The 18,662-nt window shown below is 42.8% G+C and overlaps 1 protein-coding gene across 2 annotated transcripts in view; it reads right to left on the reverse strand.

Moving 5' to 3' along the window:
* FBXW4 (F-box and WD repeat domain containing 4) overlaps positions 1 to 18,662 on the reverse strand; it is a 559,762-nt gene that overhangs the window by 480,762 nt on the left and 60,338 nt on the right. For both annotated transcript variants that reach the window (XM_069239564.1, XM_069239565.1), the window contains exon 2: positions 10,397 to 10,492. In XM_069239564.1, the coding sequence (XP_069095665.1) occupies positions 10,397 to 10,492 (96 nt within the window). The remainder of the gene's footprint in view (positions 1 to 10,396; positions 10,493 to 18,662) is intronic.

Raw genomic sequence — 18,662 nt, forward strand, 5'->3', positions numbered from 1 at the left:
CATCAATGGCAGCAGCAACATAAATAGGGTCAGATATTCTCCTGACATGTTGAAAATCCCTAAAGGGATTGTAACTAAATATGAAGATGGTGGTGACATCACCAAATGGTTCACAGCTTTTGAGAGGGCTTGTGCAAACCAGAAAAGTAAACAGATCTCACTGGGGTGCTCTCCTTTGGGAAATGTTCACTGGAAAGTGTAGGGATAGACTCCTCACACTCTCTGGAAAAGATGCAGAATCCTATGACCTCATGAAGGCTACCCTGATTGAGGGCTTTGGATTCTCAACTGAGGAGTACAGGATTAGGTTCAGGGGGGCTCAAAAATCCTCGAGCCAGACCTGGGTTGATTTTGTTGACTTCTCAGTCAAAACACTGGATGGTTGGATTCATGGCAGTGGTGTAAATGATTATGATGGGCTGTACAGTTTATTTGTGAAAGAACACCTGTTAAGTAATTGTTTCAATGATAAACTGAATCAGCATCTGGCAAGACCTAGGACCAATTTCTCCTCAAGAATTGGGAAAGAAGGCGGACCATTGGGACAAGACTAGGGTAACCAAGGCTTCCACAAGGGGTGACTAAAATAAAGGGATCACAAAGACTCCCCAGGGGAAGAGTGTTGAGACATCCAAGGGAAAAAGTAAAATGTCTTCTACAGGGCCCCAAAAACCTGCTCAGGAGGGAGGGTCCAAAGCCTCTTCACAATCCAATTTTGGGTACAAGGGTAAAGACTTTGATCCCAAAAAGGCCTGGTGTCATAGCTGTAATCAGCAAGGACACCAAACTGGAGACAAGGCCTGTCCCAAGAAAGGTTCCACTTCAAACTCTACTCCAGCTAACACTGGAATAGCCAGTCTCCAGGTGGGATCAACAGTGTGCCCAGAGCAAATCAGGGTTCACACTGAAGCTACATTAGTCTCTGAGGGTGGGGTGGACTTAGCCACACTGGCTGCCTGGCCCCCTAATATGCAAAAATACAGGCAGCAACTCTTAATTAATGGAAGAAGTTCTGCCCTCTGAGGGAACTGAGCCCATGGAGTTGGAACCTTATCAGGTTGAACTCTTAGGACGGGGGACCCACAAGGGTACAGTTGTGTAAGGGGCAAGAAACATGTCCCTCTCTTGAAGGCCTTAGGCAGCAAGCTGCTGAAGAGACCAAAGGAAAAATAATTGGAACACAGAGTCTATTGGGAAGATGGACTCCTCTACACTGAGGCAAGAGATCCCAAACCTGGTGCCACTAGTAGAGTGGTAGTGTCTCAGGAGTTTAGTGAGTTCATTCTAACCTTAGCTCATGATATTCCACTTGCTGGGCATTTGGGACAAACCAAGACTTGGGAAAGGTTAGTTAACCATTTCTATTGGCACAACATGTCCCAGAAGGTAAAGGAGTTTTGTGTCTCCTGTGCCACCTGTCAAGCCAGTGGTAAGACAGGTGGGCACCCAAAGGCCCCCCTCATTCCACTTCCAGTGGTGGGGGTCTTCTTTGAAAGAGTGGGTGTGGACATAGTTGGTCCACTTGAACCTCCAACAGCCTCAGGGAACCAGTATATCCTAGTGGTAGTGGATCATGCCATTAGGTACCCTAAAGCAATTCCCCTATGGTCCACTACTGCCCCTGCAGTAGCTAAAGCACTCATTGGTATCTTTACCAGAGTGGGATTTCCTAAGGAGGTGGTGCCTGACAGGGGTACCAACTTCATGTCAGCATACCTGAAACATATGTGGAATGAGTGTGGAGTGACTTACAAATTCACCACACCATACCATCCACAAACCAATGGCCTTGTAGAAAGATTTAACAAGACATTGAAAGGCATGATCATGGGGCTCCCTGAAAAGCTCAAAAGGAGATGGGATGTCCTCTTGCCATGTCTGCTTTTCGCCTACAGAGAGGTGCCTCAAAAAGGAGTAGGGTTTTCCCCCTTTGAGCTTCTGTTTGGCCTGTAAGGGGACCACTAGCTCTTGTAAAAGAAGGCTGGGAGAGACCTCTTCATGAGCCTAAACAAGATATAGTGGACTATGTACTAGGCCTACGTTCCAGGATGGCAGAGTACATGGAAAAGGCAAGAAAAAACCTTGAGGCCAGCCAACAACTCCAGAAGATGTGGTATGACCAAAAGGCTGCTATGGTTGAGTTTCAGCCAGGGCAGAAAGTCTGGGTTCTGGAGCCTGTGGCTCCAAGGGCACTTCAGGACAGTTGGAGTGGCCCTTACCCAGTGCTAGAAAGAAAGAGTCAAGTCACCTACCTGGTAGACCTAGGCACTAGCAGGACCCCCAAAAGGGTGATCCGTGTGAACCGCCTCAAAATCTTTCATGACAGGGCAGATGTGAATCTGTTGATGGTAACAGATGAGGACCAGGAAGCGGAGAGTGAACCTCTCCCTGATCTCCTCTCCACAGACCCTAAAGATGGCTCAGTAGATGGAGTGATCTATTCAGACACCCTCTCTGGCCAACAGCAATCTGACTGTAGGAAGGTCTTACAACAGTTTGCTGAGCTCTTTTCCCTAACCCCTGGTCAGACACACCTGTGTACCCATGATGTGGACACAGGAGATAGCATGCCTGTCAAAAACAACATTTTCAGACAGTCTGACCAAGTTAAGGAAAGCATCAAAGTGGAAGTCCACAAGATGCTGGAATTGGGAGTCATTGAGCACTCTGACAGTCCCTGGGCTAGCCCAGTGGTCTTAGTCCCCAAACCTCACACCAAAGATGGAAAGAGAGAGATGAGGTTTTGTGTGGACTACAGAGGACTTAATTATGTCACCAAGACAGATGCCCATCCCATTCCAAGGGCAGATGAATTAATTGACAAACTAGGTGCTGTCAGACACTTAAGTACCTTTGACTGGACAGCAGGGTACTGGCAAATCAAAATGGCACCAGTAGCAAAAGAAAAGACAGCATTCTCCACACCTGATGGGCACTATCAGTTTACTGTTATGCCCCTTGGTTTAAAGAATGTTCCTGCCACCTTCCAAAGGTTGGTGAATCAAGTCCTTGCTGGCTTGAGTCCTTTAGTGCAGCTTATCTTGACGATATTGCGGTCTTTAGCTCCAGCTGGCAGGATCACCTGGTCCACCTGAAGAAGGTTTTGAAGGCCCTGCAAGCAGCAGGCCTCTCTATCAAGGCATCCAAATGCCAGATAGGGCAGGGAACTGTGGTTTACTTGGGACACCTTGTAGGTGGAGGCCAAGTTCAGCCACTCCAGCCCAAGATCCAGACTATTCTGGACTGGGCAGCTCCAAAAACCCATACTCAAGTCAGGGCATTTCTTGGCTTGACTGGGTACTACAAGAGGTTTGTGAAGGGATATGGATCAATAGTGACACACCTCACAGAACTTACCTCCAAGAAAATGCCCAAGAAGGTAAACTGGACTGTAGAATGCCAACAGGCCTTTGACACCCTGAAAGAAGCTACTGTACCTTTGTTTCCACAATTGGCACACCCTGGCATCCAGGTAAGTCCCTTGTAACCGGTATCCCTGGTACCAAGGGCCCTGATGCCAGGGAATGTCTCTAAGGGCTGCAGCATGTCTTATGCCACCCTGGGGAACCCTGACTCAGCACAGACACACTGCTTGCCAGCTTGTGTGTGCTGGTGGGGAGAAAATGACTAAGTCGACATGGCACTCCCCTCAGGGTGCCATGCCAGCCTCACACTGCCTATGGCATAGGCAAGTCACCCCTCTAGCAAGCCATAAGGCAGGGTGCACTATACCATAGGTGAGGGCATAGGTGCATGAGCACTATGCCCCTACAGTGTCTAAGCAAAACCTTAGACATTGTAAGTGCAGGGTAGCCATAAGAGTATTTGGACTGGGAGTCTGTCAAACACGAACTCCACAGCACCATAATGGCTACACTGAAAACTGGGAAGTTTGGTATCAAACTTCTCAGCACAATAAATGCTCACTGATGCCAGTGTACATTTTATTGTGAGATACACCCCGGAGGGCATTTTAGAGATGCCCCCTGAAAACATACCCAACTTCCAGTGTGGGCTGACTAGTTTTGCCAGCCTGCCACACACCAGACATGTTGCTGGCCACATGGGGAGAGTGTCTTTGTCACTCTGTGGCTAGTAACAAAGCCTGTACTGGGTGGAGGTGCTTCTCATCTCCCCCTGCAGGAACTATAACACCTGGCGGTGAGCCTCAAAGGCTGACCCCCTTTGTTATAGCAGCCCAGGGCACTCCAGCTAGTGGAGATGCCCGCCCCCTCCGGCCACGGCCCCACTTTTGGCGGCAAGGCCGGAGGAGATAATGAGAAAAACAAGGAGGGGTCACTGGCCAGTCAGGACAGCCCCTAAGGTGTCCTCAGCTGAGGTGACTGACTTTTAGAAATCCTCCATCTTGCAGATGGAGGATTCCCCCAATAGGATTAGGGATGTGCCTCCCTCCCCTCAGGGAGGAGGCACAAAGAGGGTGTAGCCACCCTCAGGACTAGTAGCCATTGGCTACTAACCCCCCAGACCTAAACACACCCCTAAATTGAGTATTTAGGGGCTCCCAGAACTCAGCAAGATAGATTCCTGCAACCTGAAGACGAAGAAGGACTGCTGACCTGAAAGCCCTGCAGAGAAGACGGAGACACCAACTGCTTTGGCCCCAGCCCTACCGGCCTGTCTCCCCACTTCAAGAAAAACTGCAACAGCACGCGTCCCCCAGGGTCCAGCGACTTCTGAAGCCTCAGAGGACTACCCTGCATCTAAAAGGACCAAGAACTCCTGAGGACAGCGGCCCTGTTCCAAAGCAACTGCAACTTTGCAACAAAGAAACAACTTTAAAGGACTGCACATTTCCCGCCGGAAGCGCGAGACTTTCCACTCTGCACCCGATGCCCCCAGCTCGACCTGTGGAGAACCAACACTACAGGGAGGACTCCCCGGCAACTGCGACCCTGTGAGTAGCCAGAGTGGACCCCCCTGAGCCCCCCCCCCCCAGCGACGCCTGCAGAGGGAATCCAGAGGCTCCCCCTGACCGCGACTGCCTGCTTCTAAGAACCCGACGCCTGGTAAAGACACTGCACCCGCAGCCCCCAGGACCTGATGGATCCGACCTCCAGTGCAGGAGCGACCCCCAGGCGGCCCTCTCCCTTGCCCAGGTTGTGGGTACCCTGAGGAGCCCCCCCCCTTGCCTGCCTGCTTCATTGAAGAGACCTCTGGATCTCCCATTGAACTCCATTGCAAGTCGGACGCCTGTTTGCACTCTGCACCCGGCCGCATGCGTGCCGCTGAGGGTGTACTTTTTGTGCTGACATGTATCTCCTCCCCCCCCCCCCCCCCGGTGCCCTACAAAACCCCCCTGGTCTGCCCTCCGAAGACGCAGGTACCTACCTGCTGGCAGACTGGAACCAGGGTACCCCCTTCTCCATTGAAGCCTATGCGTTTTGGGCACCACTTTGACCTCTGCACCTGACTGGCCCTGAGCTGCTGGTGTGGTAACTTTGGGGTTGCCCTGAACCCCCAATGGTGGGCTACCTTGGACCCAACTTTGAACCCTGTAGGTGGTTTACTTACCTGCAAAACTAACAAATACTTACATCCCCCCAGGAACTGTTGAAACTTGCACTGTGACTAGTTTTAAAATAGCTTATTGCCATTTTTGCCAAAACTGTACATGCTATTGTGTTGATTCAAAGTTCCTAAGATACCTGAGTGAAATACCTTTCATTTAAAGTATGGATTGTAAATCTTGAACCTGTGGTTCTTAAAACAAACTAAGAAAATATATTTTTCTATACAAAAACCTATTGGCCTGGAATTGTCTGAGTGTGTGTTCCTCATTTATTGCCTGTGTGTGTACAACAAATGCTTAACACTACCCTCTGATAAGCCTACTGCTCGACCACACTACCACAAAATAGAGCATTAGAATTATCTCTTTTTGCCACTATCTTACCTCTAAGGGGAACCCTTGGACTCTGTGCATGTTATTTCTTACTTTGAAATAGTACATACAGAGCCAACTTCCTACAACATCTTTGATAACATTATTGATGCATGACTTGGGCACGAGTTATAGTTATCTTAGGGCACGAGGTATAGTTACTTGAGCTAACCATAACTACTGAATTTCTATGGTTTTGTACAAGTAAATTCAGGTCCTAACCATAACGTCCCTGTAACCTTTGTAATATATATATATATATATATATTTATATATATATATATATATATATATATATATATATATAACCTACTGGCAACTGCAAATAAGTACGTATAGTTAGAACCTTGTCCCCACAGGAAAAGCATTATTTGTTTTGCCTATAACTTTAGACTGTTTGACGAATCTTAACGAAAGTTTCCAAACTAGTTTGCCACTTACTTTTGCTGCTGTGTGGAAAGTCTCGGGCTGAGAAAAAAGGGGGGTCCCAAGGTGTGTTTTCCCCATGCAATTTCCTACCGACATGACTACAGCCCAAACCACCATTTTCTTTCTCGTCTAGACCAGGGGTAGGGGGGGGGGGGAGGGGAAAAACACATAAGAGGTTATGTTACACGTATTCTGGCCCCATAGGACACATGGAAGTGGCCCTCATGCACATAAAATCGCCCTTTGTTTTTTTTGTTTGTTTGCCCAAACTGCGATCAACCACACGGCTCAGCACAACTCCCAGTGTAAATCCACAATGAGTTAATGGGTCCAAAGCAAACTTAAAAAAAAAATACACCTATACATACGCAAAACCATGCCACACACTGCCAAAGGCCTTTGGCATGAGGTTTGGTGCATGCAGGGTGTTGGCTACTTGCAAGGGGTTACCTGCCAGGGGTTGGCCGTTTAGTGCATGCCAAAGGCAATGCACGGCAGAGGCTGGATTAATGTATGGTAATTATAGGTTACTTTATATAAAAAAAAAACATAGAACGTCACTGACAAAACCACAATATTACAGAGACGTTATAGTTAAGTTCACATTTGACACACACAAAAACATAGAAATTCAGCAGTTATAGTTATACTTATCGGAAGAAACTATAGCTCGTGTTGTAAAGTAACTTCAAGCCACGACTTATAGTTTCTTAAAAATATCAGATTAGGTATTAAAACCCAGATCAATAATACAAGACGCTCGTCTACAGACCTTTTCATACATTATTAAAACTTATCTGCTGAAAACTTAACATTCACAAAACAAAAATCCTACTTGCAATTCCACGTCCATTTCAAAGCTCACACCATTAGCAACACACTTCACTGAAGTCAGACCCCTGAGCTAGAGGCGCTGGCAATGTAAATGTATTTGTTTACAGCTCAGGGGCTGTTTTATTTCTATACACAAATGTATTAGCAATACCAGTTTATAGCTCTCAGATTGTCGAGACCTATTGGCTTTCTGGCTTTATGCGAAAGAAAGACCTTGAGTGGGGTTGAGGAGGATTTCAGTTTGCAATTTAAATGGAGAGGGCGTCCAATGTGTATGTTAATGTACGTATATTTCCTTATTTTTTACTTCTGGGCCAGATGCATTACTGCAGTTTCAGTAGGTGAAAAAGCAGAATGCTCTCCATTTGTTCAGCAGACTCTGAGGCCAGGGGCACTCAGTTTGGAATAAACCACTGGGTATGGGCTTGGTGTATATAAAGAGCCATAGTGTAATAAACAATGTGTTTCTAATACAATGTTGAGAAATGTTTTATATGATTACCAAAAGCCTGTGTTTAATCTGATTTTGGACGCAAGTTGACAAGAGACACCAATGGGTATCCTATTAAATTTGTGCTCACTACCCCTGACAAGCATTCAACGTGGCGCAGAGCATTTCAAAATAAATGTTGTTTCCCGATTACTCGCTCCTAAAAAAGGTACACGTCTGTAGTAATGAAAAAAGAAAAAAAGGAAAACCAAAAATAAAAATATAAATATGATTTTTTTTTAAACAACTCAAATAATTATTTGGCCATGTAAGGTCAGCAACGTAATAGGAAACTGAAATATAATAAAGGGTAATACATACACAATTAGCAAGTTTCCATTTCCAAGATACTCCGGCAAAGTAGAAAATATGCATTTACAAGTATAAGTGCCACCCATGTATGGAGGAGACAAATGCAGGCGACAAGCCACACGGAACTTAGAGCATGATCCAGATTTGGAGTGACATTTCAACGATTATGAGAGACACTTTCTTGCGACTAAAATCAAACAATGAAGACCAGGGAAGTATATAAATATCAGAAACTACACCCATTAAGCAACTTCGAAATTCTAATTTCTTAATACTGCTGAAAAGCACCAGATACGGAAGCACCTTTGTAACCTGATAGTGATATGAGGGGAGCATCACTGAACTCCAGGCCGCTCTGTCCCCTGTGGGGCCATAGGTCACCCAGGTCGAGTAACAGGATGTGAGAGGCCCCTCAACACGAATCTCACCTGCCTCAGGCTGCATATATTCATAAATTATAAAGTCAGTGGACTCGGACACCGGCCACTGTAGTCAGCATCGCACAGGCATGATAATGATTCAGCAGGTCTTAGGAGAGGAGAGGCTGTGTGTGGGGCACACATAGCGCCAAGGTCACAGTCAAGGCTGAGGAGCTGTATTCAAAACGTCACAGCTCACACCTTCATTTATAAACAAATAAGAATTTTACTTAGCTCAGTCAAGTCACACAATCCATTATTAACAAAGCATCTGAGTGTTAGCGCAGACCCGGCCGCCCTGGCCCGAAGCATGCCATGGTGCCAGCAATATAAATACTGCGAGTCTTCACTTCAAGATGTATAATACATCACAAAAGTCTACCCTGACCATCTGCCTGCAACCTGCCCCCCTCCCCAAAAAAACAAGTTAGTATGCTAAAATGCTCTGTGATTTAAAACTATACTAGCACTACACGTGGTGAGCTCAGCTCTGTGGAGACATAAGTAGTGTGTATGTCACTGCAGTCGGACAGACAGGCAGTGAAGACTTAGATGTGCACTTTTAGATCTCATGATTTACACCGAGCACAGTAGGTAAACAAAACTAAACTGTATATTTAGCCAAAGTCAGTAAGTAGTAGGGACAGACTTGCTGCTGCACTTACTTCGGATAGAGGCAGGTGTCAAGCGGAGCCGGTGCCGCAGCAACAGGGGGGGGGGGGGCCTCTGGACTGTCAGACACAGCTGCGGGCAGCAGCCCAGCCCCGCTGCTGGGGCAAAAGAAGCCAGGCCTGGGGTAAACAAAAAAAAAAACTGCACTAGGTGCTCGGAGCGCACGAAAACACCAGCGCTCCAGAGGAGGGCTAGGAAAAGAAGAGCAGCATGGACACAGGGTAATCAATCAATCAATCATGGATTTGTAAAGCACGGCTAATAACTCATAGGGTCTCAAGGCACTGAATGTAGGTGTGCTGCTCAGTCGAAGAGCCAGGTCTTGAAGTCCTTCCTGAACTGCTTCAGTGATGCGGCCTGCCTGAGCCTGAGGGGAAAGTGTGTTCCATGTCCTGGTTGCTAGGTAGGAGAAGGATCTTCCTCCTGCTGTTCTTACTTTTCCAGATCTTGGGGACGGCTGCAAGGGCTAGCTGGGAGGAACTGAGATGTCTGTTGGGTACATAGAAGGTGAGTTGGTGGATGAGTTATGCTGGCCCTATGTTGTGCAGTGCCTTGATTGTGTGGATCAGGAGTTAAAGAGGTTAAGGAGGGTAAAAGAAAACTTGCTGCTCAGAGCGACTGAAAACACCAACACTCCTGAGGAGGGCTTGGAAATGAAAAAATAAAAAGTTCCTAAAGTAGGTGTAAGATGAGGGATAATGAAGGTATAATTTATTTGGTCCCTGCTCTTGGGGAGGGGTAAAGAGAGGAAAAGGCATGACCAAAGCATGTCATGTACAAAAAAAGGATCAAAAATGTGAGAGCGACAAAGAAGCCCGCAAATGGGAAGCCAATGGTGAGGCTGAAGGCCACAAAATAGAGACAGCATGTCTCTTCGAGACAGCACTCATGCACTGTTTACAGCCCACATCTAAAAACCATGTGTCTCACTGGACCCCATGGGGTACAAACACAGCAGGTCACCCAAAGTTGCTTCTACTACATCAAGTTCATCAAAAAAAGACAAGGTATCCTTGAGGCGAAGGGGTCTCCGATGATTACCCAATGTCTTGTTCACCAAATAGTTTGTAAACAACTCGTCTATGTGAGCTATGCAATTCGTTACTGAGAAAAAATAGCCCACCGCATATGGCTGATTTATGAAATGACACAAATCAGCCAAAGCTTCACTACTACAAGTAGTCTGCTAGATAGAAATGACACATACATAGCTTTCATTTTCAAATTGAGATAAAAGAATGCATGGTTAAATGCCTAAAAGTGGTCCACAAACTAGTGAAAATAAAAACACATTACAACAAATGATGCTGACGTTTTTCCCTCCCAAGACATACTTACTTGCGTCTCCATTTGAGAGGTGTTTCCTTCAGACAACGTCCTCTCTTCCAGTTCTGAGAAACTTTCAACCTTTCCTTCACTGGTATTCCGGGAACCCTACCAACAGAACATAAAATATAAGTGGTGAAAAATCTATATTTACAGTTTATAAAAGGAGCTTCCTTGTAAGTGTCAGTAGAATAGGGTCATGCAACGACTTTTACGAAAGAAAAAAAAAAACACAATTCTTGTTAAGTTTTAAATTTTTAGAGGTGCGCGTCTTTCCTCTGCTCTTTGAAGAAAACATACTTGCATTAAATGGAAAGGAATTGGAGGTAGTCACAGGATACTTCGCCAAAGTGTACTTTGCATATAAGCTATGATGAAGCAATCCAGTCAGCAAAAGACCGAATGGAGTGAATAGGTGTAACTGCAGGCCGAAAACTAGTAAAACGGATAGGCTCGTTAGTGGCATTATGTACTGTGAGAAAATAGTACTTAACAGAAGAGAAAGAGAAAGTCTGAAGTTCTAACTTGTCAATTAGCAGCCACATTGAAGAAAATATTTTCATCAACAACTGCCAATGACAGTCAAAACACAGCTTAAACCCAGGGGGGTGACATAGTCTGCACACTGCAAAAGAAATTGAAGGACATGTCAGGAGTGACAGAATTTATAAACTCTGGATCTGCATCGGCAGGCGCAGAAAGAAGTGACTTCAGTAGGTGGAGGTGGCGCACATATACTGTGTCCGACGTCATGTCTGGGGCAGGACAGACCCTACAGTGAGACGCATCCACTTGTCGATGTGCGGGAATTGCTATGAAAGTTTTCAGAACCTGTCTGGCACTTGGTGCAATTCATAAGGTGAGGGATCTGCAATTATCTGTCTCTATCTGAAACCACTGTGTAGCACAGGAGAAGAGTCACCCTCTGTATAATGTGGAAAAGGACTGATTAGACACTAGGGGTTTTTTACCAACTTTTGAACTTCAAAAGCTTAGCAAGATCAGAGGGATTAGTACTACAACACTGGTAGTAAGGTTCATAACTATGGCAACAGACACAGCCCTCCAAGTTCTCTAGGGTGAGATACTCAATATAGATAATTACAAATGCCCTTGTCACACATTGTGAAAAAAGTGACGCAGCTTCACAATACAAATTAGATCTTCAAATGAACACAACTGTTGTAGCATCAAGTAGAAAGAAGAGTACCAAACAAGATGGCCCCATGTGGCAGGAGTCTGAGGTTTGCTTTCAGGGCTAGACAAGTAGAATGTTTAGTGGGGCAATGGTGTGAAGCAATACATAGGAATTCAATCTTGGAATGGTTTGATGTATAAAAATTGTCCTGGTTTCAGATACGTTTTGTTAGGATTCCATCTCGTGCCACCAAAGCCCTACTGCATCTAGGACGCAAATACATAGTTATAACCGCACTACAAATTACTGACATTGTAGGGAATACCATGATTGTGTGAATACCAACAAATTACAAGCTGTCTACTTTTTAATAGGGAATAACATCAAGAATGTTTCTCTACGCCAATCCTGGATTGTTATGCTCGTCACAGAGCCAATTTACACACTTACATTTTGTTTCCCTTTTGCATGTGAATTTTCTGGTTCACCCATAAATCCTGCAATTCCGGATTTGGCCGTTACCTCCTAAAATCAACTGAATCAGAAATTACCCAAACCTCGGAATTTGTGACACGGGGTAGTTATTCGAAGGAGAGATGCATGGAGTGGGCATCATCTGAACGAATACCCTTTCATACTTCTATTTTGATGTTCTTTTTTATTCCGCATAGATAGTACACAATTTTCTTTAACCTTCATTTCATTGAACATTGCACAGACAAGAAAAGCTTTATACAAATGCATCACGTTAATGCAATAAATAAGCATGCAAATAATTATAGACATTTGAAATGGTTCAGATGACCACAAAATATTTACTACCTACACGAACAGTAGTTAAAGACTGACAAATTGTAAAAGGGTAAGATGGTGTGGATGTTAGTTCAATTATTGGCGTATATGGCATTATCAATACCATTGAACCATTTTATTCCAGTCTTGTATTCAAAACTGATTGCATTCTATCGGATCTGTGTTGGAGTTCATCAGCCGTTGCTACACCATACATGTTATCATCAGGCACAGAAAATGTTATGCCATCGTCATCATCTGGGATAATTCAAATCGAACTTGAAAGTACTAATTGTGTAGGTCAGGTGAGCACAAAAGTGTGTTCTTCACTGTAATAAGATGCCTAACATGGGCTGACTTTTGCAGGGAAAACATATTGAGCACTTGCCTTAAAATATCTAGAAATGGCCGCTTAAAAGGTTTTAACTGTGCACTTTCTATAAATCTTTGATTGGTGCTACTATTAAGTAACAGTGTTTACGAGCATCTTTGATTTTTATATTGTAGTATTCCTAATTGGGTTGTGGTGTGCCATATTGCGTGTTTGCATCTCTGTGTACTTGCAACGGAACAACTGTCCATTTTAAAGAGTTTTTACCATTTTTAGTGGTCGTGTGATACAATTTGAGGATAAGCCACAAAGAAAGTTAGGATAGACACTTTCTGGTCATCTAAATACGATGAGCAAAAGTAAAGGTTCCAAAAAGGTAAAGGCAAGCGCCCTAAGAAATTCAATAACAACGCAAAATGCCTCTTAGTAATTTCCCAAGAATTGGGACAACTAAAAATTAATTAGTCTGCTGTAAGCAAACACCTCACATGGCTGTTAATGCATGATGGAATAGCTAACCTAGCCTCGGGCCAGCCTCGATTTCCATTTTCCCAGACATGTTGCACAGCCTCGAGCTAGTGTTAGTCGGCACTTGCAGCAATTGGTGACCATTGTAATGTGACTGTATTCCTTAGCATGTGACCTATTTTGACATCAAAACAAAATATAGTCCTTAACTCCTCCACCAGCCAGAACACGAACAGTACACCCAGACTATAGAATAATTTGGCTAAACCACATTTTTCATCTTAAAAATAATGAAAATAAATAAAATCACTAGTATTAGCACAGTTCAATTATTTGATAGTCCCAATATCTTTTAAGATGCATAAACTGTAAAGATGTTAAAAAAACATGCTTTAAACACTTTAATCCACGGAATCGTTGATATCCTAGAAGTCTTGTTTGGATAAAGGTGTCAGTAGGGACACCATTTAGGATGGGCACCTGCTGTTCCTATTGTTCTGACCACCGCTGGCTTTGCACTAATATGCCAGTTGAATGAGTGAGAGATAACCTGCCCTCAGGATATAACCTACTGGTAACTCGAGCTGTGCTACTTTCCTAATCCTGATTTCAAACAGATGTTGTGGGACTGTTTCTCAGAGTCTACCTATTTGAAGGTAATTCCCACTATGTTGAGATCCAAAACCAATTGCACAGGGGTGGAGAGTTTAGAGGTTTTCCTATTGGATCTTTATAGGCGTCCCAAGTTCCCTGAGCCAGAACTTGATTCTTTGGCCATGCCTGTTACTAGCCAAACGCTCACTGCAATGAAGTACAGCACCCTTAAAGACATCACCAGACCTCCACAATAACCCAATATTCCCAGTATCGGGACACCATTCACATTATCCTGCTGTTTCTGCTGGTTGGCAGTCCTGTTTCACCCCTCCCATTTCCCCTGCTTAGCACTCTTCCCCACTCAGCACACTATGTTCACTTGACTTCACCTGTGCACAGCCATGTAGTAATGCTAACTATTATGAGTTTGCTGATTTTACTTCTATCCTAGTGGATGCAGCCCATGGATACACCTATCTTAGTTAGGTTACATTTTGTTTTATTTTTTTATTCTTATCACCAGTCACTCTTCACCTTGTGAGATTTTCTTTTGGAATATTTTCTCTCATTCATAACACTCCCACGTACTATGGATAAAGAACGCCCCAAAGTTCTTTCCATTGCATTACTTTATTATAATGGTTAAGTTGACCTGCTATGTAGTTATATTGGAGAGTTTTACTCACTCAATTGTATCATCGAGCAATGTTCTTGCTTTTATTGTCAAAACCTAAGAAGACTGTTTCGAAACAAAGAGAGCACCTGCCCTCGTCCTTAGAAGGAGTGACAGAGTCAACAAGCACTGGCAAAGCAAATAGGTCTCACCTTCAGGACCTACTGGATTTGTCAATGCCTTTTGGTGATGCAGTGCAGACATGTCACTTTGTAAGCATGTAAATTGGTGATGACATGTTTGAGTGAGTTTCATGCATGAACATGCCTGTGCATTTGCAGAATGATGGGGGCTCCAACATGGATCATAAAATAAATAGATAAATAAATATAAAGTAGCACAAAAGCTCTTTTTTAAGGTGGAGGGGTGACAGCAACTTGCTGCTGCGTCCCCTCTACAAGAAAACAAATGAAAATAAAAATAATAATAATATATATATGTATATATATTAATATAGTGGACATAGGAGCAAAGAAGGAGCCGATGCAACATGGAGCAGGGAGAAGGGGAAATGTAACACGAGGGAGAGCAACATTGGGGTGGGAGAAAGGCACAAGAGTGAGAAAGCATGCTGGAGCTTGGCGAGGGAGTTTGGTGGATGGAGAAGAACATTAAAAGGAGAAAGATTACAAACACAAAGGAAATATAAACATGAAGCTTGGGCCAAGCATTTTTTAGTGGGGTATGTACACAAGAGAGAGAGCTGAAACATATATGCATATGCATGGAATCCTTAAGCAAAAAGAAAAAGTAGTTCCCAAAAAGTGAGCAGTGGAAGGATAGAAACCAGCTACTCAAACACAAGGACAAGTTGGGACAAGAAAAGCCATCAAAACAGAAGCAAGCAAATACATTCTAGTGACAATAAAGCCAACCAACTGTAAGCATTCAGTGGGCTCTAAGGCCCTGTAAGCTCTTGATAAACTTGCACTTGCGTCAACCTAAAACTGGCATTTGGCAAACGCCTAAAACTGAACTGTAGGACTGGATATGTAAGCAGATTCTGAAGTAAGGGGTTTTAAGGAACTGAGGTGACAGTACCTTCATTTTCCTTTCAGAAATGCAGACTACCTGCTTCTACAAATTTCAAGGGTTGTCAGCTTCCACAAAGTATATAAACAACAGCCACAAGGCAAACGACCAAGCCCTAGGTTGAGGTTGATGGAGTTAGAGAAAAGTAGGACATATTCTGTCTCATAGTGGGGTTCAGGTAATAGGAAATCCATCTGCTATGGACCAAAACTGGCCTTAATACTTCTGAAGGTGCATTTTTAAGGTTCTATGTCTCCCAGGCATTACCAGAAACCATCACTTGAGTCTGGCTTTGTTTCGTGCTTGGTCTTTAAGCTCTTTCAAGCTCTAGCCACAGTATTAGTGCTCTTTGACAAACCAGGCCTCTCATTTCAACCTTGCAAGTCCCCCAACTCCCCTGGCCCTTTCCCCAGCTCTGTCTCATTACTGCCCCCTTATTCTCATGGCTCCTTCACTATAAAATCTACTGTATCCCACTATCCTGACTGAAACATAGTTTTCCCTCAGATCCACATCTCACAAGTACCTTAGTTTAAACCCATAATCTTTTTTTTAATCATATATTTATCCTAAATGTCAAAGAGATGCTGACTGAATATGGCTGTATAACCCAACGTTCTCCATGGTAGACGAGATGTAAACAACATTGACCTCCAGTCCAGATATTGTAATCTTTCTAAGTTGCTTCACCATATTTAGAAGTGAATGTCTGCAGCATTTGTCCATACAGTTCCGAGAGGATTTTGTAAAGCTAGTATCAAGAGTCCCCTCTAGTTTCATTAACTCCAAGCAGATTATCTGGATTGGTCAAGTTCTTTTCTTTGTGCCCCACCACCAGAACTCTCTTCCCCCATATGTCAATCTTGGGCTGTTTCAGATGAAGATTTTTGTCTCTTATCCGAGGACCCCTCAAATATTTAATGAGCGAAAATGGTTCAAATTCACACCTGAGCTTATAGCATGTTTTTGCAGTGTGTATTTTTTCAAACCATCTCATTTTAAAAATGTTAATTTATGATTTTATTATGCCTTTTGCATTTAAAATTACTTACAGTATTATGGGTGGCACAAAAACACTTAATTACAAAACTCTGGAATAAAGGAATTAAGAGTGAAAGAAATCCATAGTGGTGTTCAGAAGAGTTTCACTTCATGTGATAAAGTTCCAAAGGTTTTCATTTGACTTTTTAACAAAAGCAATATGTGACGTTTCATGCTGGGTTTGAGACAATTGCTTCCTTTCTCAGGTATTTTGGCCACCAGTCCAAGGCACCGCAAGCACTGGAAATTTGCCATGTGGTAAATGTATTCTCTTTACAGGTCAAGTGTGAAACCTGCTATCCTGTGACAAAAGCTCCTCTTTATAAAAAGCCTTTTGTGCAGCACAAAGAAAAAAAGATTTCCAGGACAGGGTCTCAGATCAATTTAGAAATAATTGCATAAAAAAAGTTAATACACTCTCGAAATTTAGCATTTGCGTTCTTTCTTGGCACTTGTATAAGAAATATAATCCCTCTTGGGATGAGATGTACAGTTGCTGTAGCATAGGATACTGGAACAGCCGCTACAGTGGTTTAAAAAAAAAAAAAACTACCAGGTGAACAGTAATGAAGTCCCCGCATCTGTATCTAAAACTCACTCTAACATGCCTATCCCCATGAATAGGATTCTCTGCATATTAAAGATTTATACATTATTTAGGAACACCTAAAAACTAATAATTTTACTTATTTATAATACATGGTTTAGCTATATGAAACTTTGGAATACCAACTTTTCTCATTTAAGAGAATAACACTATATTGGACAAAAAAAGCTAACTACTAGCTAAAGTGGCTTGTCCTATAGCAGCAGTTTAAAATTTCATATTACAGCGGCACGAGAAAACGTTTTGCTAAAATAATCTGAAAAGTGCTTTCTGCAACAAACAAAAAAAAAAAAAGAGGAGGACTAACAAAATTAAAACCAAATACATTACTAAACAGCAAAATTAGATATAATGCTAGGCCACAGTCCCAGTTGTATGATAATAAGAGTAATGTCAGGTCAGAGAGAGTCTAAGGTGATGTGGGGTGATGGGTTAGGAGAGCGAAGACAGTGTAAGTGCTAGTAAGAAATGAGACTTCTTGCAGCTATGGATGGTGAGCAGGTGCAGCTAAGGAGCAAAATCCACACCAGGCAGGTATTTAATGGGGTTGCTGAAGTGTTTTACACATTGTGAAAAATATGCAATAATGTGCAGAATTAACGTATAGGCTTTAATGAAAATTAATGTGTTTAAATGAAAAATTGTAATAGGCAAATATACTTACCTGTACTAGGCCTGAACAGTTAAAACCACCTTTTCTGATAAGCTGACATTCTAATAGAATGCTGATTTAATGCAATATGTTTATTCCCTGACCTTCCCAAAGACACATTGTTCCATAATGAAGAATAGTTGCATAAAATATTTTCACTTAACTCTGTAAATGTTTCTACTTGCACAAAGATCACTGTTAACTAATGAATCATGATTTGCAATTTAGTGGGGTAACAAATTTTAAGACATGAAGATGCAGCATTTCTAAAGAGAATGAAGTGTGTTAATAGGTCATAGAAATAACATTGTATTTGATAAGAAATGTTTCATTTGAAATTGCTGTATTTGGACTACTGTGTTCCTGGCGAGAAGACAAGGAGTGATTGAAGAAGTAAGAAGCAACATGCTGACGAAGCTTTAGATTATACTATCTAAAATAGTACATGTTCCTACAGTAGGTTACCTCATTCGCACAGACCCTTTCTACTTTACCATTAAGATCCTGAATCTATGCTACAGTTTGAGTTTCTTGAACCTCTTTTATGGGAAGTTCTGCTATGACTGGTTATCGCCTTACTAAGTTGATATTTTGATGCTAAAACGTTATGCTCATTTATATCTCTCTCTCTCTCTCGCTCTAACAGGAACTCTTTAAGGGGTCTGACACTCCTTTTGTTCCCATTCCTAGAAGAGTGATTCTTTCCTTTATGAAATACTCTTAATGCATTTATTATAGTTTATTTATTACTTATTTGATTATTGACAAAACAAATGATTGATAGTGATGAATTTATATGCGGATTACAATAAGGCTGAAATACTAAAAGATTTGATCAGTAAAACTCCTAACACACATCAACTCTCATTGACTGAAAATAGAATTGAGATTTTGATGAGAATTTAACTTGATGTACAGCTCCTGGTTAATCTCAACCAGTGACAAAG

This window comes from Pleurodeles waltl, chromosome 6 (assembly GCF_031143425.1).
Source record: "Pleurodeles waltl isolate 20211129_DDA chromosome 6, aPleWal1.hap1.20221129, whole genome shotgun sequence".
NCBI classification, from domain to species: domain Eukaryota; kingdom Metazoa; phylum Chordata; class Amphibia; order Caudata; family Salamandridae; genus Pleurodeles; species Pleurodeles waltl.